The following is a 26333-nucleotide window of genomic DNA, read 5'->3' on the forward strand; positions in this document are numbered from 1 at the left end:
CCCAGCCCGTGTGTGACACACTGCCCACCCGTGTCCCAGCCCGTGTGTGACACACTGCCCACCCGTGTCCCAGCCCGCGTACGACACACTGCCCGACACACTGCCCACCCGTGTGTGACACACTGCCCACCCGTGTCCCAGCCCGTGTGCGACACACTGCCCACCCGTGTCCCAGCTCGTGTACGACACACTGCCCACCCGTGTCCCAGCTCGTGTGTGACACACTGCCCACCCGTGTCCCAGCCCGCGTACGACACACTGCCCACCCGTGTCCCAGCCCGTGTGTGACACACTGCCCACCCGTGTCCCAGCCCGCATACGACACACTGCCCACCCGTGTCCCAGCCCGCGTGTGACACACTGCCCACCCGTGTCCCAGCCCGCGTACGACACACTGCCCACCCGTGTCCCAGCCCGCGTACGACACACTGCCCACCCGTGTCCCAGCCCGCGTACGACACACTGCCCACCCGTGTGTGACAGGAACCCCAGACACACAGGGCAGAGGGTGTGTCAGGAGGAGCCCAGAGCACCCTGTACCAGCTCTCCAGCTGCCCGTGGCTGCCCCTCACTCCTCAGCCAGGCCTCGTCCAACTGGTGCTGCAGCCTGCAGAGGCTGCCCGTGGCCGGCATCTGCCCCTCAGCATGGAGGACACTGACCACCACAGTCCCGGAGGGCTCCTCCTCCAGACTGTCCTAGGCACAGCCACGCAGCCCACTCTGGCCCTCTGAGCCCTCACTGGACCCAGGGCCTTCAAGAAGCCGCTCCAGGTTGCCAGCACAGGCCTCAGTGCAAACACAGCAGGCTGGAAGTGGCGCTGATCACCGGCACGCCTTCCCAGCCCGGCACGCCCTCCCAGCCCGGCAGGTCCTGACGCAGGATGTGGCGCCCCCGCTGCGCAAAGCCAGGCCAGGAACACACGGGCGAGCGTACGCAGCGGCCCCCAGCCTGGGCACACGCGGCACCTACTTGGAGAAGATGACCATCAGCTTCCTCCGGCTCCGCCGCGGCTCCACGTCCTCCTCAAAGCCCCCCAGGTCCTTGCCTAGGAAGACCTCCTGGTGGAAGCCCCGATTGAGGTGCCCGTCCATCTCCAGCTTCACCCCGTTCAGGTGGTCCGGGGGCAGGATCTCGTTCTCCTCCCTGTTGGCCGCTCTCTCTCGAGTGGACGAGTGGTTGGCAGGCCGTGCTGATGCATCCATCAGGAGTACCGCCCCCAGGAGCCAGAGGCAGCGCGGAGCCAGGCCGACGAGGGGACCCCACCTGGACGCCATCGCCACCCAGGACCAGACCATGGGGTGGGCTGCTGGGTGTGGGCCAGGTGCTGGGAGGGGCAGGGGCAGGGGCAGAGGAGGAAGTGAGGTCCTGGCTCCAATCCAAGCCCCAGGCACCACGGAGGGCTCTGTGTCCCCAGGACGGCTACAGGCTGGGACGAGCGGCTCACGGGCTGCAGAGACACAGACACGTCATTAGTGAGACTAGCAAAGACTTCCCCAAGCACGTCTATCCTGCAACATGAAACACATCCTCAATTCACAGGATCCAGACCACACGTGGCATTGTTTTCCCCAGATCACACGTGGTGTTTTTTCTTTATTTTTAGAAACAGGGTCTTGCTCTGTCACCCAGGCTGGAGTGCAGTGGCGACCACGGCTCACTGCAACCACGAACTCCTGGGCTCAGGGGATGCTCTCGCCTCAGCCACCCGAGCAGCTGCAACCACAGGCGCGCACCACCATGCCGGGCTAATTTATTTTTATTTTATCTTTTGCAGAGACAGGTCTTGCTGTATTGCCCAGGCTGGTCTCAAACTCCTGGCTTCAAGCGATCCTTTTGCCTCAGTCTCCCAAGGTGCTGGGATTACAGGCATGAGTCACTGTGCCTAGATTTTTTCCCCTATTTTACAGACACTGAGTTTTCAGCCCTGTCTCTCCATCTTTCCAGCTCTCTCCTGAACCGTCAACACCTCCAGGGGCTAACCTGTCCCCGCCGCCCAACACCTACAGCACAGCCTTCCTGTGGGGCCTGGCTCTGTCCCTCCTGGCATCATGCCACTGGCCCATGGGGTTATGGTCACTCTCCAGACCCTGACTTGAACATTCTTGAGATCTATGACCTTGGCTAAGTCATGTGGTCTCCCAGGCCTCAGCTTCTCACTAAGAAACAGGAGGCTCTCCCTGCCCCCCCACCACCAGGCTTTGCGAAGACAGCCAACCCTAAGGGCAGAGGGTGTCAGGGCCTGGTCCCAGCAAACACAGCCCCCACACACAGAGGTGCGCACACACACGTCCACACTCATGCATGCACATATTACACACACGTGCCCTTGCCCACACTCGTAAGCGAACGCCAAGGCTGGGGAGCCCAGAAGCCTGTCTTGGCGTCCGAGGCATGGCCAGTCCTGGTGGGAAGCAGGGGCTCACAGGGCCTCATGCCTCACGTATCCCAAAGGAAACTCGGGGTCCTTCCCACCCACGAGCTTGCTACTTTCACAGTCGGCTCCTCCGGCAAACACCTGCGGGTCCTTCTGGGTGCCGCTGAGGCCCCCCCGACCCGTGTTGCAGCTGTTCCCTGAACACACATGGACTGAGGCTCCTGTGGCCGTCTTACTCAGCTTCACTGTCCTGGCACCTGCCACTCTGCACACAGTAGGCGCTCAATGAATGCTACCTTGTGTAATATTAGACAGAGAAATGCTGCCTCCAGGCACCGAGAAACGCCAGTGGGGCCGCCATGAAAGGGCCTTGAAGTCAGTGCAGTCTCTGCCACAAACCAACAGGGGTACAAGCCTGGGGTCACCCAAGGAAGGAAGCCCCGGGTGAGGGGTCATGTCTGGTTTTTTTTTTTTTTTTTTTTTTGAGAGAGTCTCACTCTGTCGCCCAGGCTGGAGTGCAGTGGTGCAGTCTCGGCTCACTGCAACCTCCGCCTCCCAGGTTCAAGTGATTCTCCTGCCTCGGCCTCCCAGTTAGCTGGGATTACAGGCGCCTGCCACCACGCTCCATTAATTTCTGTATTTTTAGTAGAGATAGGGTTTCACCATGTTGGCCAGGCTGGCCTCGAACTCCTGACCTCAAGTGATTCTCCTGCCTTGGCCTCCCAAAGTGTTGGGACTACAGGCGTGAGCCACGCACCCGGCCTGATTTTCTGAACATGGCTGAGGGTTTTTCCCTTCCCTAGTGGTGGTATAATTCTGTTCCTGTTGTCCCAGCTCGCCTGACCAGGGGAGTGTCCTGGTTAAGAACCAAGACACCTCCTCCTGGTGCTGACTCCACTAACTACAGTCGTAAAACACATTCTGTGGCAAGCAAAGAGAGTGTACTTTGTTCCTAGAGAGAACAAGGCTAGTTCTTGATTCTACTTATCTTGATGAGTTACACGGTATACTTGAGGCAGGAGGACGGTGAGACCAGCCTGGGCAACGCAGTGAGACCGTGTCTCTTTAAAACACAAAAACAAGGCCGGGCGCGGTGGCTCACGCCTGTAATCCCAGCACTTTGGGAGGCCGAGGCGGGCGGATCATGAGGTCAGGAGATCGAGACCATCCTGGCTAACACAGTGAAACCCCGTCTCTACTAAAAATACAAAAAATCAGCCGGGCGTGGTGGCGGCGCCTGTAGTCCCAGCTACTCAGGAGGCTGAGGCAGGAGAATGGTGTGAACCCGGGGGGCGGAGCTTGCAGTGAGCGGAGATTGCGCCACTGCACTCCAGCCTGGGGGACAGAGCCAGACTCCGTCTCAAAAAAAAAAAAAAGAAACCTGTCTCGAAAAAGGGGGAAAAAAAAGTAACCCCAAAATAACTATAAATATCAGGAGTCCATCAAGTGGCGCTTCCTCCCCTGGCTTCAGAGTATCTCTCCATCACCGTGAGCGAGGCTCGCAGCACAGCGGCGCCGGCCTGTCCCACCGGAATGGGGTTTCCACTTCGCCATCCCCCAGCAGCTCAGTTCCCAGCGTGGACTCAGCACACCCTTGCGAAGCGGACGTGGTCAACAGCTTAGACAGAGACGCTATGTCTCCGCCATCCCCGGGCTTCAGCTCGGGTGGAACGCGGCTATTTCCGGCGGCGAACACACACGGTTGGATTCTAAAAGCTCGACAGGGTTCATGACACCGCCTCTGAGCCAGACACCAAGCGCTCCACGCAGCCGACTTCACCTCTCCAGACCCTACAAACTGGGGAGGGGGGTCCGCGAGTTCAGAAGCGGAGGCGGAGGCGCAGGGAAGCGGGACAGCTCGTCCAAGGTCGCCTCGCCGATAAACGCGAGTCCAACCAGACTCCCTCGGCCTCCGTTTCGCGGTGGCACTCGTAGGTTTTGGCCAATAGAAGACCAGACGTGCCGGCGGCCGGAGAGGCCCGCGTCGTCGGCCCGTCCTTGCCCCCCGGAGTCCCGGAAGCCCCGGTGGCGGCGAAGTCTCGCCAGGGCTCGAGGCCGAGCGGACGGACGGTGCCCCAGCCCAGGGCAGGAGACGGCGGCGGCCTCCAGACCCGCCCTCGCCGTCCGGCCGGCGTGGACACTTGGCCTAGCGGCCTGCAACGGCCGCCCCGGGACCCTCACTCACCGGCCTGCCTCCCCGCGCCCTGGATCCGAGGACCGGAGCGAAGCGCCCGTGACGCCGTCAACGGGCCCGGATCAGGCCGCTGCCATCTTTCTTGCGGGCGGAGGCGGTGCGAACGCGCGCGACCTCACTGAGGGGACGCCGGCGCCACCATCTCTCCTTCGGGCGGAAGCGGTCGCGGGGCCGCTCCGAGGTTGACCAATGAGAAGGGTGCCCGAGGCCACGTGACAGCCGCTCCTGGTGCTGCCGACCTCCGAGCGCCCCCGAGCCTGGCGTCCGCTGAAGGCCCAGGCGCGCTCCCGGAAGCACCGTGCGCACGCGCACCGCCCCGAGCCGGCGGCGCTTGCGCACTCGCTCGTCCGGCCTGGGCCGCCGGCCCGGCGCGGGCGCCATGAAGCTGCTGCGGCGCGCGTGGCGGCGGCGGGCGGCGCTAGGCCTGGGCGCGCTGGCGCTGTGCGGGGCGGCGCTGCTGTACCTGGCGCGCTGCGCGGGCGAGCCCGGGGGCCCCAGGACGGCGTCGGGCCGCAGCCCCCCGCCCCCCGCGCCCGCGCGCGCCGCCGCCGCCTTTCTGGCCGTGCTGGTGGCCAGCGCGCCCCGCGCCGCCGAGCGCCGCAGCGTGATCCGCAGCACGTGGCTGGCGCGGCGCGGGGCCCCGGGCGACGTGTGGGCGCGCTTCGCCGTGGGCACGGCCGGCCTGGGCACCGAGGAGCGGCGCGCCCTGGAGCGGGAGCAGGCGCGGCACGGGGACCTGCTGCTGCTGCCCGCGCTGCGCGACGCCTACGAAAACCTCACGGCCAAGGTGCTGGCCATGCTGGCCTGGCTGGACGAGCACGTGGCCTTCGAGTTCGTGCTCAAGGCGGACGACGACTCCTTCGCGCGGCTGGACGCGCTGCTGGCGGAGCTGCGCGCCCGCGACCCCGCGCGCCGCCGCCGCCTCTACTGGGGCTTCTTCTCGGGCCGCGGCCGCGTCAAGCCCGGGGGACGCTGGCGCGAGGCCGCCTGGCAGCTCTGCGACTACTACCTGCCCTACGCGCTGGGCGGCGGCTACGTGCTCTCGGCAGACCTGGTGCGCTACCTGCGCCTCAGCCGCGACTACCTGCGCGCCTGGCACAGCGAGGACGTGTCTCTGGGCGCCTGGCTGGCGCCGGTGGACGTGCAGCGCGAGCACGACCCGCGCTTCGACACCGAGTACCGGTCCCGCGGCTGCAGCAACCAGTACCTGGTGACGCACAAGCAGAGCCTGGAGGACATGCTGGAGAAGCACGCGACGCTGGCGCGCGAGGGCCGCCTGTGCAAGCGCGAGGTGCAGCTGCGCCTGTCCTACGTGTACGACTGGTCCGCGCCGCCCTCGCAGTGCTGCCAGAGAAGGGAGGGCATCCCCTGAGCCGCCGCGGCCCGGCCCTCCGGGGCACCCGCTTCACCCAGCGGCGCCTTGGGGCAGATGCCGAGCGCGCGCCATGCCCGGGCCCCAGGGCCCCCGTCCCGCGGCCACGCCCGTGGTCGCTGCCTCCCCGGCCTGCGTTTGGGAGACCCCTGGGGGTTGCCGGGACAGCGCGCCGTGTCCAGGTGGAGGTGCCGGTTCCTGGACCTTAGCGAGCCTAAGCGGGGCCCGGCCGCACGCTGACCCCCGTGCTGTCCGCAGCCGGCTCACGGGGCTGGGCCCCGATCTTCCGTGTCTCTTATCAGTGGCGTTTTTCATGTACGTGTCTCAGATCTAACGTGATTTCACATCAGTCCGATTTCATGGGATTTTGGTCTCTGTCCAGTGACTTCGTGGTAAATATAACTCAGTGTTTGCTTGTAACTTATTTATAAATATTGTAAGTTTGTGTCGATGTGAGTGTAAGTTGGCAATGTGAAGGTCTCGGGTTTTTTACATGGTTTCAGGAAACACTTCTATGTCAGAACTTGGTGCCTGTACCGTCGGCCCCGCTGCTGCGTGTGTTTAAAGGCAGGAGAACTTTAAAACTGGCCATTTATCTTTTCAGTGTACACGTCATTGGACTCATTGTTTCTTTCTGAAGAGATTTTCCTTTTAAGGCTTCCCGTGGGTGCGTGGCGCTGCTTTATTTCAGACTCCACCCCAGGTTCCAGGAATCCGAACCCCGGAGTGCTGATGCGGTTCCAATTCCGCCTTAACAGGACCAGCGGGCACCCGGCTTGCCTCTCACCTACCTTAACACATCCTTGGAATCCCCTCATTTAACGAGAAGAGTGAACACTGCGGTCCTTGCCAAAATAAAATAAAGCTGCCCCAGGACAAGGGGTGACCATGAGCCCCCTGAAGTCCAACACGGGTTTTCTGTCTGGGGACCTGGGTGGTCCCCGCTGTGATCTTTGTTGTCCCACTTTGGAGCCGGGGCCGGTCTGGGGTCCAGTCTGGAGCATCAGGGTCAGGCTCGGCTGAGGGTTGGATTAGGCTCTGGGTCAGCCTTGTTGTGGGTTTAGGAGCAGGTTTGGGTTATTTCCGTTTGAAGGCAGCAGTGGTCTCAGGATGAAACAGCTGGGGTGGAGGGGAGTGATGATCTGTGGTCAGTGGGTCAGCGACCTGCACAGTGATTCTCCCACCTCCAACAGGAAAGGGTGGGACTGGAGGTGTCCCTAGGTCAGGCAGATGAGTTCGAGCTCCGATGGGCCACCTTGAATACAAGACTGACCTCCCTTTGTGCACAGTTTGTTCTTGGACACGGACTCGTGAGGATCCAGGGCTGGGGACCCCGGTGTGAGCAGGATGGGGCCCTGCCCTCCCATGGGGTTGCAGACTCGAGCCCAGGGGCTGCCCATCACAGCGGTGTCCCAGGTCCCTGCCATTCGATTTTACCTGGGATGACTTCTCTGAAGTTCGGAATTACTTGAGGAACCCTGTGTGTGCTTGGAGAGGCCAGAGGGCTTGCTGAGGATCCCATGGACAGTGGAGAGCGGGATTCGAACCAAGGGCTGGACGCCCACACCTCTGGCCTGCACTGCCGAGTTCTTCGTGGCTCCAAAGAGTTGACCCCTGTGGAAAACAGTGCAAATGTCCAAGACTCCCAAGGAAGTCTAAAAATCCAGTTTGCAACCACTTCTGCCCTACAAAAAAATGGAAATTTGGTGTTTTTCAGCCTAAGACATTAAATTTCATGTCAGAACAAAGCCTGCCCTGGGCGGACCCTCCCCAGCCGTGCCGTGGTGAACGGGTTCAGAGGACATGTGGGCTGAAGGCTGGGCCTCGGGAGGGCTGGGGGCTTCCCAGAGCCGGGGCAGCTACAGCTCTTTCTGGTCTCACCTCGAACTTGCCCTGTAGATCCTCCCTGCTCCCTGGTGTCTCCCTGCCCCGCGACTCCGCTCGACCGTGGACGTGCCGTGGCATCCTCTCCCCCAGGCGTCCCTCCCTGGTCTTAGCTTGTACAGCTCCCCACACACCCGGGTACTCAGTTCCCGGAGACCAGGGCCAAACCAGGAGGCCCTCGGGTGATGGGGAGTCACCGAGTTCATTTCCATGTGGGAACCTGGGATACAAAACAACCGACACTTCTCAGCCACACGGATGTTTCTCCTCTGGCGGCCCTGAGAGCCCACCATGGAGGGGACGGTGTCAGGGCTGGGCAGGCACGGCGCAGACGCACGCACACAGCCCCCAGGAGGCACATGGCCGGCAGGGAATGCAGGTCAAGCCAAGAGGGTGGGCTTTGGTCCCTTCAGGATCCCCCAAGAGGAGAGCACCCCCCTCTGCCCTCCTGGGGCCCTGGTCCTGCCCCTCTGCCCCCCATGACTGGTACACAGGCACCTGACGTTGGCTCCAGCTCTCTGGGCCAGCCCTGGGTAACCACAGGGCCTGTGGCCTGGGTGGTCGCCCCCAAAATGCAAAGTGCTACCTGCGTCTGGAGGCGCCCCCACCCGAGGCTTACAGGTTTCCACCTGCCCACCTGTGCCTGGCTGGGATCGTGGCGGTCAAGGCTCCTGTTAAGGGACTGAATTGTGCCCCCTAAAAGATAAACTGACCTTGTCTGGAAGTCAGGTCGCTGCAGGTGGAATCGCATTAAGACGAGGTCCTGAGGTGGCCTTACTCCGACGGAACTGGTGTCCTTATCAGAATAGGCCCGGAAAAAGCCGCTGTGTGGCCACAGAGACTGATATCCAGGCGACGCCTCTGCAGGCCGAGGATTGAGGACCCCCCAGCACCCCACCAGGCGAGAAAGGGCTCTACCCAGAGTCAGGAGCATGGCCTCCAGGGCTGCGAGGGAAGACACCCCGTCCAGCAGCCCCAGGGTGCCAGCCCAGTTGCCTGTGCCTGGCACTCTTCGGTGCAGACGCGGGCAGGGGCTCCTGCAACCTTGCGGTGTCACAGACGCCCAGCACTGACTGGGCCCAGATCTTCTCCTGGGGCTCAGCACACACCCTGTTCCCGGAAGGCGTTCATCAGTCCAGCCTGCAGCAGGGCTGCCCCTGCGGCCTGGGTCACCCCAGACTCTTCTGCCCTCTCCCTGGCCGCCTGTCCCAGCTCCGAGTCCTCAGGTCTGAGAGGGGCACGGCCCTCCTGTGGCCCCACCTGCCCAGGCTCCCCAGCTGTGGCACCGTGAGACCGGCTGACAGTGCGGGAATGGAAGCCCCAGCTGCCCAGATGGCTTGCGGAATCCTGGGGAGCTAGTGGCCAGAGACAGCCACGCGCCCGGCCCTCCGCACCCAGAGCGGGGCCCGGAGAAGAGAGGAGGCCCCTTGTTCACGTCAGGCCCTGCTTCCTGGGCCCACCGACAGCCAGTGAAAGAGGAGTTTCCAGCTCCACGGGGGCTGCTCCCTGGTGTCAGGGGCCTGGGAAGGGCTTGGCTCTTTTTCCTGGTTTCCTACTCTGGAGTGCGCTGGGGTCTCCCTCTCCCACTGTGGGCTGAGGGGAAAGACCTCTGTGTCCATCCCACGGGCCCGGCCAATCTCAGGGTCCATCCCACGGGCCCGGCCAATCTCAGGGTCCATCCCACGGGCCCGGCCAATCTCAGGGTCCATCCCACGGGCCTGGCCAATCTCAGGGTCCATCCCACGGGCCTGGCCAATCTCAGGGTCCATCCCACGGGCCTGGCCAATCTCAGGGTCCATCCCACGGGCCTGGCCAATCTCAGGGTCCATCCCACGGGCCTGGCCAATCTCAGGGTCCTCAAGAGGCTTTTGAGGGGCACAGCCCAAACCCCTGGGCCTCCCCTTGAGGTCTCCTCCCAGCCCCCACCCAGAGGACCTTCCCACAGCCTTGGGAGCTGAAGCCCAGGCCACCCCATCAAGGTGGCCTCTGTGGGTGTCCACACTCCTTTCCCTCAGGGCCAGGGTGGGTTCCCGCCCCCAGCACTCACAGCCCCTCCCTCTCTGGCCTCCCTGCTCTCCGCACCCTTCCTACCAGAGACTGGTGCCACCAACCCTGCCCCGATGGCCACATGTATCGCACCGGCTAGGTCAGAACCACCCAAGGAGAAGAACCAAGATCTGGCCCCACCCCGTCCCAGGCTGCGCGCTCCTCCTCGGAAGGCCTCTCTGAGACCCATCCCTGCCTCCCTCCCCAAGGGTCTGAGCCTCCCTCACCGGGGTTCCCAGCGGAGGTGGACAGTGGATGAGTGGTCCGAGGAGGGGCGACTGCAGCCGAGGGGCTGAGGGGAGGTGGAGGCGGGAGGGGCAGGAAGGGGGATCTGGAAGGCCCCAGGTGCTCCCCACCCATCCAGCCTCGGCCTCTGCTCTGGTCGCGTTGCCCAGCGAGGCCTCTCCTTGGACTGGGGCTCAGGCAGTCTGCCCTGGTCGGGGCCACGGATGCCGCAAAGACCCCTCAACTCAGCTAGCCAGGGTGCAAGACTGCACCCACAGCTGAGAAGCCAGGGGTTACGAGTGTGGCCCTGCCGGGACCTCCTCAGCTGCATCCCCCAGAGTAAACACCACAGATCTTCCAGGGCCAGCCGGGCAGGCAGGACAGGAGCCCAGGAAGGCCGCAGTCCAGCTCCCCTCCCCGCTGACCGGGGCCTGACCCAGCCCGGTGACCCGAGCAGAAGGAAACCCAAGCCCTGGCCCCTCCCTCCGGTGGCGTCTGAAGGTCTCAGCGGCCGCAGCCTCCCCAGGGGCCCTGCACCCACAGCCGCCCACCTCAGACCGGAGAGAGAGTGAGGGATGAGCAGAGCCAGGCCCAAGTCCCCACCGGGGTGACAGGGTCACGGTGCCTCACCCTCGACCGCCTCTGCAGACCAGCCCCACCCAGACTTTCCGACCCAGGACAGTCGAACTCAGCCTAAAAAGCACCCGTCCAGAGGGCCTGAGTCCGGCCGTGGTGCCTCCTGCTGCGGAGAGGCGTCCTGCACACCCGTGTGGCAGGGAGAGGCCTGGGCATGTGGGCTGGGGGCCTGAGGGGTCTGGAGATGCTTCCCTGTGGAGACAGGGTTTGCCCAGCCCTCACCTGTCACGCTTCTCGTCACCCCCTCGTGAGGGCCGTGGGCGTGCGGTGGGCAGGAGGCCCTGCTGGGCTGGGTCACACGCATGACACACGGCTGTCATCACACCGAGGCACCCGTGAGTCACTGCCCCAGAGCAGGGGCTGCCCCCGGCCTCCCAAACAAAGACCCTTTGTCCCCAGGCCTCTGGTGCCAGGCCCACCTGTGCAGCAGTCAGATGCGCAGGCAGACAGACACGCCGGTGGCTCAGCAGGCACAGGCAGGGCCAGGGCGTGTTCCCACACCCAGACACGCAGCCATTCCAGGGTCAGGCTGAGGGAGACCCCTGGGGGACAGGCCCTGAGGTCACCACAGCTCAGAGTGGCCTGAACTAGGAGTCCAAGGGCAGACTGGCCAAGCCCAGCCCGTGAGCGACGGCCCCAGGACACAGCGCCGAGCTCTGCCCCCAGCAGCCTCCAAGCACAGCAGATCCCAGGGCAGCGTTGTGCAGGCAGAAAAGAGCTCCCCCTCAGGACAGTGTGCTGAGCAGCCCCCAGCTGGGTGTGGGAGCCCCCTCCCTGGACCCTTTCACGCAGTTTGGGGAGCCCCAAATGCCGCAGCAGCCATCACAGCTCCGTGGGTCCCTGTGTTGTCCCTGGTGGGACCAAGACCATGTGGTCTCCTGGACCCCAGGGACCCCGGCCACGCCTGCTGCAGGCACTGAGTGGCCGGCCAAGGGCTCGGGCCCTGGGGCTCTGAACGGCCGCCCTGCGTTTGCTCCCACGGGGCCGTGCTGCTGGCTCTGCAGAGTCCCAGTCCCAGGGCACGTCCCACACGGACGTGCAGACATGTGGGCACGCACACACCAGCCACAGGGACACACAGCTGTCAACCCGGGGCCAACACAGGGCACCTGGCACATAGATTTTTAAAAAGGAGGCCAGGCAGGTCTGTTTGGATCCCACACGCCCCCCAGATGCCCCCAACATGCCCCCAGGCCACGCTTGTTCCAAGGCCTAGATGACAGTGGTCACAACGTGTGGTGTGGTCTGTGGCCTGGGACAGGCCCCAGGAACGCCCTGAGCTTACTCCAGAGAGGCTGGAAGGCAGCCCAGGGGGCCCTGGGAGCAGACACCCTCCCAGCTGCAGGGCAGCAGGGGCAGCAGCAGCAGCAGAGGCGCAGAGAGGGAGGTGAAGTCAGATGCCAAAGCTGGGCCTCCAGTGCCTGCCTGCCCTGGCTGCAGCCCCAGAGTCCACACCCAGGTGCCGCCAGGGGCCAGGCTAGGGCAGCCACATCTCCCACATACCCCAAGAGTGGGGCCCTCGAGGCACCGGGGACAGATGGGCAGTGGTGTCCACACCTGACAGGCAGGGCCGGGGCTGGGCCCAGCCTCCTCCTCACAGCCAGGAGCCCCCAGCCCTGCCTCCCCGGCTCTTGCTGCCCCTCGGGGTGGCCGCCACACCTGGCCCCAAGAGGATTCTCTGGCTGCCCTGAGCTCCCGTCCGCATTTCTGTCCGTTCAAGACCAGGCCAGCACCAGAGCTGGGAATACTGGCTCCGACCCAGCCCAGGCAGCCCTGGGCAGGGTGGGCCTGGCAGGTCCAGCTGGGGCTCTAGGGAAGGGCCGGTCCTGTGAGTACAGGAGCTGGAGGGTTGGTCGGGGGAGTGTCCCCACACCGGGCACGGCCCCTCCCAGGATGGCAGGGAGCCCACAGCAGCAGCTTCCGACGCCCCCAGAGCCGGCCAAGCATCAGGTCGGACTGCAGTTCTGGAAAGTCAGCCCCGGTGGAGGTCACGGAGGAGCCGGCAGCTCCCCACTGCTCAGGGCATGGGGTCAGGGGTCAGGCTGAGGCCTTCCAGCACTGAGCTGGCTGCCTTGGCTCTGCTCCTGCCAGGGTCCGGGAAGCCGCCAGACGCTTGGGACACTCAGTACCCCCGCTCCCAAACTAGGGGGCACAGGCCTGAAGAGGTCCATTTTCCTGGGCTCCCCGGGTCCCCCAGCCAGCCCAGGCCCTGAGCAACTGCAGCTCTGGCAGGCCTGCACCTGCCCCGGGGACCCCACGCTCAGGCTGGGTGAGTGACAGGCATCTCCCACCCCATCAAGAGTCCAGGGTCCCCTCTATGGCAAACACTGCAGTGTGGGTCCAGCCCAGGAGGTGAGGCTGAGAGAGAATGAAGGGGTGCAGCTGGGCTGGGCCGGAGGACGGAGCCTGGGCTGGGTGGGCTGGGGGCCTGGACCCTCCTGTAAGGCCGCCCACCCCACCCCAACCTGTCCATTCTTCTGCTCCTGGGTGCCCAGTCACAGGGGCTGGAGACAGCACATTCCAGGGGAATTGCGGCTAAGTGGCGGATCACCTCCAACTGGGGCAGAAACCAGGTGGCAGAGGAGGCAGAGGCCAGAGAGGTGGTGCCGGCGCCAGGACGTCCCCCCGCATTCACCCTAGCCCCGGCCCCCCTTCATCCTCGCCCACATCCCAGCCCCCAGCCTCCCCCACCAGCCCCCAGCCCCTCCCTCATTCACCCGGGCCCCGGCCCCCACCCCGCCCCCTCCTCCACGTCTCTGTCTCTGTCTGGCTCCGCGCGGCCCTGGGTCCCATTTCTGGCGTCTCCGTCTGTCATCGCAGCCCCCACCTCCGGGGCTGGGGACTGGCTGCTGCTGAAGAACCTAAAGGGCCCCCATTCCCGGATACTGAGGCCCCAGGCGGTGCTCAGAAGGGCCTGGCTGGGTGCTGCCTGATCCTGGGTGCCCATTCTTGCCCAGGGTTGGCCCGCCAGGTGGGGGAGGAGCCACTGAAAACTGGAAGCAAACGGGGGAGTCCGTGGCCCAGGGCTCACGCCAACCGGGAAGGTGCAGGCCACACTCCTGCCCCTGCCTCCTCGGGGTCCCCACACGGCTGTCCCGCTGACCCAGCTCCAGGAGGGCCCGGCACAGCCTCCGTTCCCCGTGTGGATGGGCATCCGCCCGACTCTCTGGAAGGGAGCACTGCCAAGTGCTGTGGCCAAGCAGGGCAGGGGCTGAAGGGAGACCCCCATTCTGGATCCAGGCCCTGGGGCAGGCCGTGCTCACAGGCGGGGAGCAGAGAGCAGAGAGGAGCCCCAAGCCGGGGCTCTTGCATCTGGCCTGGTATCCCGCAGCCCCACATCAGGGCCTCAGGACTTGGAAGGTGGTGTGGGAGCTGTTGGGGGCCGCAGGATGGTGCCCCACACCGGCCCTTGCCCGGCTGGACATCCCCAGGTGGTGACCACAGCCTTGGCAAGTGAAGCAGAGACCCTTCCAGACAGCCCCAGCCCCTGACGCCACCCTGGGGGGCCCAGGGAGAGAGGTGGGGGTGGGTCAGCAGCCAAGTCCACCTCGTGCTGATTGGCGCCTGCCCACACACCTCGTCGCCAGGCTGGGCTGTCCTGCCTCACTGCCCAGCAGGCCTTGGGGAGGGCCCCTTCTCTGCCAGCCCCAGGCAGGTTCAGGTCCCAGGGGAGGGGTAACAGCCGTGGGCTCCGGCCTCTTCCAACTTCCCAGACCCCACCAGCCACCAAGGGCCCTGGATGCCAACCAGAGACGGCATCTCCGCAGCGCTGCAGAGGCCCAGACGTCCTGAGGCCGATTTGCACTCTTCGGTCTGGGTTTGCCAGAGCCAAAATGGGGTGGGGGCGGGGCCCAAATCCACAGGACCTGCCAGGGGGCAGCAGCATGGGGATAGCATATGGGACCCATCCCACCCTCCAAGAGGCAATTCTGGCCCCTGAAGCCCCCCAGGAGCCCTGGTCGTTAGGGTGCGGCTGTCCCTAGGGCAGGCGAGGAGAAGCCTACTGGTCCCAGCCCTGCTCTACCTGGGTGCCCCAGGCACGGCACCGTCTGGGTGCACCTGAGCCCACAGGGGTGCCTTTCAGCTTCACACGCCGGCGGCGGCCAGGGCACACAAGCACGCAGTCCTGTGTGTGGCCTGCACGTCCTCTTGCACAGAACCCCCCACAGGACGCAGGCCTCCCGAGGGCCCAGAACTGTGCTGCTCCCCAACCTCTGGTGCTTCCAGTGCCCCACGACCTGCTGCCCTCCCCAAAGGCTGGACAGGCTGTGGGCAGAGCTGAGTGGTGCTGGCATGGACAGTGGTCCCTGTCCTCAGGCTTGATGTTGCCCCTGCAGGGGCTGCCAGGGCAGAGCCCAGCCTCTGGCCATCACCATAACCCCAGGCCAGACAAGTTGGGCCCGAGGGAGGCTCCACAGCCCGTACTCCAGACTACCAGGCTCTCATGTGAACAGCACCCTTCTGCCCGCACCCATCCTCTGCCAACCTTGGCAGCCTGGCCTCCACCCCCAGTGAAACATCCAGGCAACACCGAGGGCGGCGTGCTCTTTATTGTGGTGACCGCAGGCATCAGTGGGAGGGTCCCCGGGATCCGGCGGCAGCTCCTCGCCCAGCCCCCCTCGGCGCCCTCACGTGCCCAGGAGCAGCCCGGAGAAGCTGGAGCCCGCCTGGATGGTGAGGACGGCCCCGGAGCCATTGTCCACAAACACAGAAGCGTACTGTCCAGCCTGTAAGAAGCATGGGGACGTCACAACCGCGGCCACAGCCCAGCCACCCGGCAGCCGCGCTAGCAGGTGCTGAGGCCCCAGAGGTCTGCACCCTGAGTGCAACCCAGCCCTCCTGCTCACACCAGGCCCGGCCTCACCTGCAGCTGCAGCAGCCCCTGCACCTGTGCCGTGAAGACCCTGCTGTTGCTCTCCAGGCCTGAGACGGCCTCCAGGGACCTGAACACAGCCCCACAGGGCAAGGGGGAGGCGTTGCAGGTCCAGGGGGCCAAGACCTCCCCGGGGCCCAGAGACTTGTGTGGCCCGTGAGCCCCGCCCAAGGGTGGTCCGGGGACTGCCGCCTGAAGCGGGGGTTGAGGTCACTCACATGTGGCGCTGGCACAACGACTCGATGCAGATGAGAACACGCACCACGTCCCGGGCCCGCAGCCGGGCCTTGCCCTGCAGCTCACTGTGGTCTGCGGAGACAGCCCTGGGGAGGGTGGTGCATGGGGGGCGGGGTGGGGGCCAGTGGGGAGGGGCTTCAGGGCACACCGCCCAGGACAGGCCCAGGAGTGGCTGCTGGGGCTGGGGGAGGGGAGGCCTGAGGCCGGGTGTGCAGCAGGGACCCCATGCCCAGTCCAAGGCCCCCATGGGGCAGGGGGCAGATCTCTAATGGGACCCGTGCCCGGGGCTGGCGATGCCAGGCGCCCCCAGAAAGCTCAGCCCCAGCCCCGTCACAGCACACGGCACAGCCAGCCCCATCCGGCTCACCCACGTGCAGACTGGCAGAGAACTGGAAGATGCCGGACGCGGGGGCTGTGAACCGACCTGAGGCCAGGCTCAGACCGGAGCCTCGCAGGAAGGCGCCTTGGGCAGCAGGCTGTGAGGGGCAGTGGGTAAGCGGCCAGTGAAGGGCCTGGCCCCCACCCCACAGACCCCGCCTGGGGAAGGTGCCTGCAACCAACAGCCCCTCACTTGGAGCAGGACTCCCCAGGACCCTCACTCTCACCACGGGCACCGACAGGACTGACCCTCGAGTCCACACCCAGGAGGGTCTCCCTGCCTCCCGGCCACCGGGGACCCATTCTCGGTCTGGGCATAAGGTGTGGTCTGGGACCCCAGGGCCTCCCAACCCTCACCCGAGGCAGCCCCTCGCCCTCCGAGCCCCTCCCAACTCCCAACTCACGTGGGTGCCCCGTGAGTGTCAGACAGTGTGTGTGGTCCCGTCTTGCCTGTGGGGCCCCACCCAGTGCCCCCCTCTGGGCTCCTGGCCCCACTCACAGCCTGGAAACCACGCAGCTCCACCAGTGTCCGCTTGTCCACCCGGCGGGGGCCCTGCAGCCGGCAATGAAAGGCCTCTCCCACCAGCCACAGGCCCACCCCCTGGGGCAGCAGTGGGTCCAGGAGCCCTGAGAACCGGTGCTCCGTGGCCTCTGTGGGGAGGAGGGCACAGGCCGCCAACAGGGTCAGCGTGGGGCCCAGGCACGTCGGGACTCTGGGCAGTGCGGGGCGGCTGACCTTTCAGCAGCTCCTGAAACTCGCGAAGCAGAGTCTCCGGAGTAACTTCTGCACCTGGAGGTCCTGGGGGGCCGGGGGGCCCAGGAGGTCCTGGGGGACCCAAGAGGTCCCGCTGGGGGAAGACAGAAGAAGGAGGTAAGTGTCCCAGTGGGACCCTGTCCCAGGCTCAGACCCTGCGGCAGCCCGGGCGGGGCTCACCTGCTTCTTGTCCCTGCTTCCGCACCGCTTCCTCAAGGCGCTGTCGTCCGGCCGCCGGACAAAGTTCAGCCATGTCATGTGGGCGTCGGAGAGCTCAGGTCCTGAGGCCTGGGATGGCTGAAGAGGCGGGACGGGGCTAGCACACTGAGGCTGCGCCCTGCAGAGAGCTGGGAACCCAGGGCAGCGGGGGCCACTCAGAGCAGACCCAGGGAAGGCATCACCAGCCACAAGAAAGACCCATGGCTGCCCTTAGGGGACTCAGAACCTGGACGTTCCAATGCCAGGGGCACCAGCAGTGCACACACGCAGGGCTTCTGTGGACGCAGCCACAGCCTGATGCCCTGAGCCCGACAGGGGCCTGGTCCTGGCTGAGGCAGGGACACGGACGGGACGATGTGGGGAGGACAGGAGGGGGTTTTCCACCGGCCTGAGAGTCCCAGAGACGCCAAGAGTGGCTGCTGACAGGGGAGCAGCGGGCACGGACCTTCCCGCCAAGGACCCTCTGCCTTCCAGTTCACCCCAGTCCTCAGGTTCAGGTCCAGGCAGCTGGGGCCAGCCCACCCAGTTCAAGCAAGGGTCAGACAGGGCCTGCCACCCTTTCCAGCCCTCCAATCACCCTCTCTTAAGCCACCCCAGCCCCCATAGTCAGAGGAGATGTGCTAAGGAGGTTTGGGCTGGGGACAGCCTGGCCTGCAGGTGGAAGCGACAGGAAGTGCGCAGCCTGGCCAGGAGAGAGCCCCTTCCCAGAGCAGGGTGAGCCGAGGGACCCTGGCCCGGGACAGAGTCCCATCCTGAGCTTGGCCTAGCCCGACACAGCGAGGCTGGGTTCTGAGGAGAGCCTCAGCCTCCGCCTCCTGACCAGACATGGCAGGTGGGTCCTCCCAGTGGACCAGACAGGCCTCTGCCATGGGGGGTGGAGGACAGGCAGGGTGGGCGTGAACCCATCCCAGACCTGGGCCCACCCAGGGAAAAAACAATCCAAGAGCATTCAAATTCACCTTTACTCCTCCCCCGACTCCTTATCCCGTTCCTCCCCACTGCTCCCCCCTCCTCCTCCCACTGCTCCCCCCCTCCTCCCCCCACTCTCCCCCCTCCTACTCCCACTCTTTCCTCGACTCCTTATCTCCCTCCTCCCCCGACTCCTTATCCCGTTCCTCCCCACTGCTCCTCCCTCCTCCTCCTCCTCCCCCCACTCTCCCCCCTCCTCCCCCCCACTCTCCCCCTGCCTCCCCCCCCACTCTCCCCCGCGACTCCTTATCTCCCTCCTTCCCCCACTCCTCTCCCCTGCTCCCCCTACTCTTCTCCCCACTCCTCCCCAGCCAACTCCACCCCTACTCCTCCGGCATCCACTATCTGCTTGCTCTCCTGGCATCACCCCCACAGTGTGATGGAGGGACCTGGCGCCCTGGAGGGGCCTGTGCATCAACCCGTCTGGGGACAGAGGGCCGGAGGCAGCAGAGAGCAGACTGCAGGAGAACCGCCCAACCCTGGAAGCCTGGAGGGCCAGCCTGAGCACACACCTTACAGCCCTCCAGCCGGCACCCTTCGAGGGAGGCTGCCACCCTGCAGGTTCTCTGGAGCAGTGGCCCTGGGCAGTGGGGTGCCCCCTCCCTTCCCCGGTGACTGGCCGGGACTGCTAAAGACCCCCCCACTGCTCCAGCCCTGCCAGCACTGCCAGGCTGGCCCTGGCGCCGGGGACGAGCCCACTCTTCCTGAGCTGGTAGAGCCGGGCCTCAACCCTCCTCAGCCTGCCCATCTGGGAAACGGGGCCTCGGGCTCCAGGGGGACCGCGTGGGCTGAGAGGCAGCCGGGCTGGCTGCGGCAGAGCCGGCCTTGGGAGGAGGGAGGCCAGCATCAAAGGTGTGAGGGCTGGGGGTGGGGGCTGCTCCGGCAACTGCGGGTCCCCTCCCAGTCCCGGGGCCCCCGACGGTAGCGGCAAGGGCTGCCCTCCAAGACCCCTGGAGAGACCCTGAGCAGGAGAGAGGAAGCCCCGGGGTTGAGGTGAGCTCGGGACCTTCTGTCTTTGTGAGGACGCCTGGCCAGGCTGGGGCCTGAGGACTTAACCTGCAAGGGGGGGTGCTGGCTACACAGGACCCCTAGAAAGCACAAGGGACGGGCTCACCATGGCGTCTCCAGCCGCGGGAGTCATGGGGCGCTGGGCTCCCAGGGGGTCTGGTAAACCATCCAGCAAGCTGCCGGAGCCCCTCCCCACCCCCAAATCAGCAATTAACTTAATAGCAACAGGTTCCTCAGGGCGTGGCAGGCCCAGGCTTCAAAGGGTTAACTGTAGCCCCCAACCCCTGCAGGAAGCCCCCCTTCACCCACCCACCCCAGGCCAGCTGGGGGCCAGGTCCGGGCTGCAAAGGAGGAGAGGCTTCCCAGAGGCCGGCCCAGCTGGGCTGCAGCAGATTCCCAAGGCAGGACTGTGGCCGAGGCCTCAAAAAGGGCAACCCCGAGGCAGAGCAGGCGGGGACAGAGCCTGCTGGGGGATGACGCCCCAGGACCCGAGCTCCGAAGTCGCCCCACAAGGGACTACGTGCGTCCCGGCCGCGTACCTTGGGGGCCTTGGGCAGCCCCTCGCGGGAGGACGCGCTGGCGGTGGCGTTGGGGGGATCCGCGCGCTGGCCAGGCTGCTGCGTCCTCTGCGCCTCCGGCCGGGCCCCAAGGCCCCCGAGGAGGACCGCGACCACGGCCCAGGCCCAGCGCCGCATGGCTCCGTCCCGAGGCGGCTCAGCGCGGCGAGTCCCGGCGCCAGGGCGCAGTCATGGGGGCGGCCGGCGCTCAGAGCCCCCGCGCGGGGGCGAGGCCCAGGGGCGCGCCCGGTCTCCGCCGCTGCATGTCTGCGCGGACCTGCCCGGAACGGCGGCGCGACGGCGCTCAGGTCCCGCTGGGGTCCCGCTCTGGTCCCCGCTCCCAGCCAGTCCTCTCTGGCCTTCTCACTCCGCCGCCCAGTAAATCCTCCCCTGGCCTCCTCCTCCCCAGACCTCGCGGGCTTCAAGGGGGGCTCACACTTGGATGATCCGCCAGCCCCCGGGCGCCCCGACGGCCAGGGGCGGAGACGGGGCGGAGACCCCCACTGACCCCTGCCTCTGCTCCTTGCCTCCCCTCCCCAGAACCCGCCCTGCCCCCACTGCCTCCCCAAAGGTCCACCTCATCCTGGGAACCGTGAAGACAGCTGCCTGCCTCCTCGCCCTCCCTCCCAGCTGAGCTCAGCCCGGCTCCCCTCACACCAGCCTCTGCAGCCAGCCACCAGGAGGGCAGCTACCAGCCAGCCAAAGCCCCCCCACGACCTCCTCACCCAGGCCCTCTCGGGTGCCCCGCCCTGACTCACCGCCCCAGCCCAGGGTCCTGGGGGTGCTGGCGGGCCTGGCTGGGGCCCCACTCCGGGGAAAGATGAGGCCAGATCATGGCGACAGACCCCTCGGGCTCACTGGCCAGAGGAAGGGGGTGGCCAGGTGGGGCTGGAAGACCCTCCAGCCGCTGGTCCTGGCGGAGGCTAACAGTGGCCCCAAAAGAAACAGGAAGGTCAACATGCCGGCCCGGATGCAGAGCTCAGAACGCTCCAGACCCTCCCCTCTTGCCAGACACGAGGGCAGCCACACCGAGACCCCAGCCCCAGGCCACACCCACAGACAGAGCCACCGGAGACCAGGCTGGGATGGGGATGACGCTTGGGAACCCACCAGGGACCCCGGCTGCCCCCGAACCCTCTGGGCTCTCAGACACTGCCTGACTGGCATCTCCAGAGCGCACTGTGGAAGCCTCCCAGCCCCGTGTCCGCTGGTGAAGGTGGTGGAGGACTCTGGGGACATGGCACAGCACCCACACAGTACCAGCCCTGCCGGACGCCCACAGGTGAGCCCTAGATGTGACCTGCATCCAGCATGGGTTGGGAAAGGCAGCCCCAACACCCCTCAATCCAGGCTTGGGGCAAAGGGGAGGGGTGGGCAGGTGCCTTGGCCAAGGAGACCCCTGCCCAGGGCTACCAGACCCCTCCTCACAGGCAGGGTATCCAAATTTTCTGTGTCACCCACTAGCAATGTGCTCCCCTGTGACTCCAGACAGGACAGGCTGGACCTCCAACTCTGCCCTACAGGCAGGAAAACAGGCAGCCCTGGGAGGCTGGACAGAGTGCAACTGGGCCTAACTGGGAAGGATGTGGCTTCTTGTTCCCATCCCCAGGCACCTTTAAAATGAGCTTAGCCTGGCACCCAGGCAGGAACACTCAGTCCCCACACTCCCTCTAGAAAACGACCAAGAGGACCCCACCCTCTGGGTCACCCACCAAGGCCCTGGGGTACCCTGGGCCACAGCCATGAGCTGCCCCCACAGGGAGGCTCAGGTGCAGCTGCTGGCTCTGCTCACCCCCTGCACCCCCCAACCCAGACACCCTGACACCCCCAGGCCGTGGGAAAATGGCAAAGGACCACAGTGCCCTGCCCGCCCGCCTGCTGCAGGGAGAGCGGCTCCCTCAGACCCAGAGCGCTCTCGCTCAGGCCGGCGTGGGCATGCGCTCACAGAGAAGCTCGAGGCTGCCAGCGCACACAGGAAACGCCTTCTTCCGAGCCCACATGCTGCATGTGTCTGCAGAATATTAACCTTTCAGGGGCTTTTCTCTCCTCATTAAAAGACTCCACAGTGTGGTCTGCATGGCGAGGGGACACACCGTGCTCCCAGGGGCAGGTCAAGGACGGCCCCCACTGGTGACACCACAAGAACAGAGGGGCCCACAATTCCTCTACGGGAAACAGGGACAGAGGGCCAGACATGCCCGGCCCAACAGGTCAAACATCATCTCTTATTTTGGGCCAGTGCAGACAACACGCCACGGGCACCGCCTTCACTGCTTGATCAAAGGTCACTAAAAGTTGAGATTTCAGTCGGGCGCGGTGGCTCACACCTGTAATCCCAGCACTTTGGGAGGCCGAGGCGGGCAGATCACAAGGTCAGGAGTTTGAGACCAGCCTGGCCAATATGGTGAAACCCCGTCTCTACTTAAAATGCAAAAATTAGCTGGGTGTGGTGGTGGGCACCTGTAATTCCAGCTACTTGGGAGGCTGAGGCAGGAGAATCACTTGAATCCGGGAGGCAGAGGTTGCAGTGAGCCGAGATCACACCACTATACTCCAGCCGGTGTGACAGAGCAAGACTCCGTCTCAAAAAAAAAAAAAAAAAACAAGTTGAGATTTTAGTCAGGCATGGTGGCTCACGCCCATGATCCTAACGCTTTGGGAGGCCGAGGCAGGTGGATCCCTTGAGCTCAGGAGTTCAAGACCAGCCTGCACAACATGATGAAACTCCATCTCTACAAAAAATACAAAAATTAGCCAGGCATGGTGGCGCACACTTGTGGTCCCAGCTACGTAGGGGGCTGAGTTTGGAGGATCCCTTGAGCCCAGGAGGTCAAGGCAAGACACACAGGTGCCAAGGCAAGAGACCAAGGGCACAAGCTGTTCCGGTATAATAAAGAAAATATACACAATAAGAATATATGAGAAATAGATTATAGATATGATTACATATACTATTAATCACAGTTGTAGCATTCCTCTTTATTCCAATATTATAATAATCTTTGTTCTACAACTATAACCCAGGAAAAACCAGGTCACACAGAGACAGGAGCTGAAGGGACACGGTGAGAAGTGACCAGCAGACAAGTGTGAGCCCGTCACGCCCGGACAGGGCCACTAGAGGGCTCCCCGGTCCAGCGGTAATGCCAGCGCCTGGGAAGACGCCCGCTACTTAGCGAACCTCGGTCTAGTGCCAGTGCCAGTGCCTAGAAAAGGCACCCGTTACTCAGCAGACCAGGAAGGGGGTCTCCCTTTCCCCGGGGGAGTTAGAGAAGACTCTGCTCCACCACCTCTTGCGGAAGACCTGCCATCAGTCAGGCCCGCCCGCAGCCATCCGGAGGCCTGACCGTCTCCCTGTGACGCTGTGCTTCCGCGGTGACGCCCCTGGTCTGCTTTCACGTTCTGCCCTGTACATCTGGCTCCGCCTTCTAGATAGCAGTAGCAGAATTAGTGAAAGCACTAAACTCTTTGAAATGCATAGAATAACGACATAAGCTGTCCTCTCATTCTGCCTCGGCTGCCAAACAGGGAAGGGCCTCCTGTCCGGTGGACACGTGACTCGCGTGACCTTACCTATCATTGGAGATGGCTCACGCTCCATACCCTGCCCCCTTGTCTTGTATCCAACACATAACAGCGCAGCCAGGCATTCGGGACCACTACCGGTCTCCGCGTCTAGGCGGTAGTGGTCCCCCCCGGGCCCAGCTGTCTTTTCTTCTATCTCTTTGTCTTGTGTCTTTATTTCTACGATCTCTCATCTCCACACACAAGGCGAAAAATCCACACGCCCAGTAGGGCTGGACCCTACAGTTACAGTGAGCCATGATGGCACCATTGCACTCCACACTGGGCAACAGAGCAAGATTCTGTCTCCATTAAAAAAAAAAAAAAGTTGAGATTTCACATATAGAAAACATTTGAGACAGGATCTGGCTCCCTTGCCCAGGCTGGAGTGTGGTGGGTCCATCATGGCTCACTGTAGCCTCCACCTGCCGGGCTCAGGCAATCCTCCCACCTCAGCCTCCTGAGTAGCTGGGACCAAAGGTGTGCATCACCACACCAGGTAGTGTTTTGTATTTTTTGTGAGATGGGGTCTCACTATGTTGCCCAGGCTGGGCTCAAGAGATCCACCCCTCAGCCTCCCAAAGTGCTGGGATTGTAGGCGGAAGCCGCCGCACCCGGCAGTAACGCGTGTTAAGTAAACCTGTTCGTTAGCATTCCACCTCCCGTGAGCCTCGGGAAACACCAGGCTTCGGAAGTGATGCAGGCAGTCACGGAAGCGCTGGGCATCAGGGCACGGTTGGCATCCAGCACGGGATGGGGACAGAGTCCTGCAGAGGGCTTCACACCCGGCCCCAGCGACGCGATTCCCTACTCGGACCCACCTGCCCTGCAGCTGCCACCCCAGCCAGCAGGTGTGACCCCTGGTCACGGGCCACCCAGCCCAGAGCACAGAGACGCTGCCACCCCAGCCAGCAGGTGTGACCGCTGGTCACGGGCCACCCAGCCCAGAGCACAGAGACGCTGCCACCCCAGCCAGCAGGTGTGACCCCTGGTCACGGGCCACCCAGCCCAGAGCACAGAGACGGACACACGTCCCGCCCACAGAGACACCAGCAGCACGAAATTCAGAAATAAAGATATAATGAAAGACTTTTTGTTTTCCACAATAGGTTAAATACATACAATTGGTAAATTATAGAGCAATTCTGAATAAACCGATGGAAAAACAAACAAAGAGGAGCGCGCGCGGGCTGGGCTTGTCTGCCGCCCGCCTCTGGACACGGTGGGTTTCTTGCCGGCGGCCGCGACCCACCTCGACGCGATGCACCTGCGGCACATCCCACCCGGGCGAAGTCACGGAACCGACGGAGAAGAGGGGAGACGGCCGGACCCGGGGAGCCCCTGCCGGCTCAGGCGTCGTTCCCGGGCCGGGGTCCCCCTCTGCCATCTTCCGTGGAGAGCGAACCCCGGGCCGGCGCCGTTACCTACGGTGAAGACCGGCGCAGGGGGCGCGGGATGGGATGTGAGCGGGGCCCCGAGCGCACGGGGCCAGCCTGCCGGTCGTGGCGGCCTCCCGCAGGGACTCCGGTCCTCCGCCTTCCGCCAGCACAGGACGGGCTCTGGGCCACCGGACTTAAGGAATTCGGGGGAGCGGCTCTGCGGGTACCCGAGGCCCCCGCGCCTGCAGCCCCGAGGGGCGCCCAGGAGGCCCCGCCCCGCCGTCCCCCCCGCGGCCGCCGCGGTCAAGGGCGACACCTTGTGGTCGGAGCGGGCAGGTCCTGGCTCCACGACCGCCGAAGGCCCCGCGCACTTTCCAGAAGGAGCGCGTTTCACCCTGACTGTAAACACGTTCGCAAATGCTGGGACCAAAGCCCATCTCCCTGGATGCTGAGCCCCGTCACCGCACGGCCAGGCCCGGCCAGCTCCACGCGCCCGCCTCCCCCGCCGGAGCCCGCAGCCCCAGGAGCGCACGCGCAGCCGCGTCGGCAGCGAGTCTGTTCCTAAGTGACCACATCTAACAGAATGAAAAACGGGTTTACTAAAACAGCTCCAAAGACAACACGGAAGAGAAGCTACAAACCCAGCGCACGAGCGGCCCATCCACGCCGGCCCCAGCGGCGCGAGGCCGGGGCAGGCCTGAGTCTCGGGTCTCCTCCAAAGCCCGGTCACACATTTTGGTTTTCGCTTCCCCTTTCAGGCTTTTAAACGCTCAACCCAGGAGCCTGGTGGGTCCGCCGGTGCCGGGCAGTGTGTCCAGCCTGCCCAGGTCACGCTCTGGCGCGCGGTGCCCTCGCTGGCGCCTTGGGTCTGGGCGCCCGGGCCTCACTCCTGCGCGATGCTCCTCAGCACGTACTTGACCGTGTACGCAAAGGCTGCAAACCCAACTATAACAAACAAGTTCGCCAGGGCGCCGCCCAGGAGTCCGTGGTGCCGGTTGGCCTGCTGGAGCCCCGCGAGGTTCGGGACGGCCCCCGGCGCATGCCCGTTGAGAAGCTGAATCCCATTCTGTACGAGGTGCGTCTCCCCGTCTGGAACCACGTCTGGCAAGGGAAGAGTCTGGGGTTTGCTACTGAGTTCGTCTTGTGCTTTCTGTTTTTGTTTAATTTCCTAAGAGAGAAACAGCGAGAAATGCAGCTGGTCTCCAACCAGCGCCTCAGCACCAGCACTCCGGTCCTCAGGAGCTCACAGTCCACCACCAAGAACCCAGCCCTAGGCCGTGTCACATCCCGACCCCATCTCACAGGTGGGGGCCCGAGCGTGGCTGGCCTCACCGGCCCTGTGCCTCTTGGCCCCTGCACTCAGGCAGACCAGAGTAAGGCTGAGCCACAGAGGCCAAGACCAGGGAGCACTCCAGTCCCACAGGGCAGCTGCTGTGCCTCCCAGCCATCCCCCGACCACCCAGGTGGCCGCTCAGGCCCACGAGTGGAAAAGGCCCAGCTCCCCGCCCACCAGCACAGCTGTCCGCAGGCCACCCCCCAGGGCCCAGGCCTTCTGCCTCCCCCGCCTCGGGGCTCCTGGGGGAGAGGAGCCACACCCTGAGGAGGCCTGCAGCTTCAGGACCCAGATTTTACTCTTTGGAAAGAGGTGAAACTGAAGTGTTTT

General features: G+C 64.6%; 4 protein-coding genes across 8 annotated transcripts in view; 1 reads left to right on the top strand and 3 right to left on the bottom strand.

The window, feature by feature from the left end:
* Positions 1 to 26333, bottom strand: part of SDF4 (stromal cell derived factor 4) — a 77106-nt gene that overhangs the window by 11115 nt on the left and 39658 nt on the right. Inside the window, exons 2-3 of one of the 2 annotated variants that reach the window (XM_050786255.1) lie at positions 4561 to 4658; positions 971 to 1448 (exon numbers count right to left, since the gene is read on the bottom strand). In XM_050786255.1, coding sequence (XP_050642212.1) covers positions 971 to 1296 — 326 coding nt within the window. In that variant the 5' untranslated portion in view covers positions 1297 to 1448; positions 4561 to 4658. Of the gene's footprint in view, positions 1 to 970; positions 1449 to 4560; positions 4723 to 26333 lie in introns of those variants that run through there. The other variant, XM_050786248.1, reaches the window with a different exon arrangement.
* Positions 4949 to 7689, top strand: B3GALT6 (beta-1,3-galactosyltransferase 6). The gene has a single exon (XM_050786359.1). The coding sequence runs from the start codon at positions 4949 to 4951 to the stop codon at positions 5939 to 5941; it is 993 nt and encodes a 330-aa protein (XP_050642316.1). The 3' UTR covers positions 5942 to 7689.
* Positions 15265 to 19865, bottom strand: C1QTNF12 (C1q and TNF related 12). The gene is made up of 8 exons (XM_050804477.1): positions 19710 to 19865; positions 17155 to 17271; positions 16957 to 17068; positions 16720 to 16871; positions 16210 to 16318; positions 15824 to 15914; positions 15597 to 15675; positions 15265 to 15459 (listed from the first exon to the last, which is right to left on the bottom strand). The coding sequence occupies exons 1-8, from the start codon at positions 19863 to 19865 to the stop codon at positions 15361 to 15363; spliced, it is 915 nt and encodes a 304-aa protein (XP_050660434.1). The 3' UTR covers positions 15265 to 15360.
* UBE2J2 (ubiquitin conjugating enzyme E2 J2) overlaps positions 25253 to 26333 on the bottom strand; it is a 76832-nt gene continuing 75751 nt past the window's right edge. For all 4 annotated transcript variants that reach the window (XM_050786412.1, XM_050786401.1, XM_050786396.1 and 1 more), the window contains one exon: positions 25253 to 25838. In XM_050786412.1, coding sequence (XP_050642369.1) covers positions 25554 to 25838 — 285 coding nt within the window. In that variant the 3' untranslated portion in view covers positions 25253 to 25553. The remainder of the gene's footprint in view (positions 25839 to 26333) is intronic.

This window comes from Macaca thibetana, chromosome 1, assembly GCF_024542745.1.
Source record: "Macaca thibetana thibetana isolate TM-01 chromosome 1, ASM2454274v1, whole genome shotgun sequence".
Classification (NCBI taxonomy): Eukaryota; Metazoa; Chordata; class Mammalia; order Primates; family Cercopithecidae; genus Macaca; species Macaca thibetana.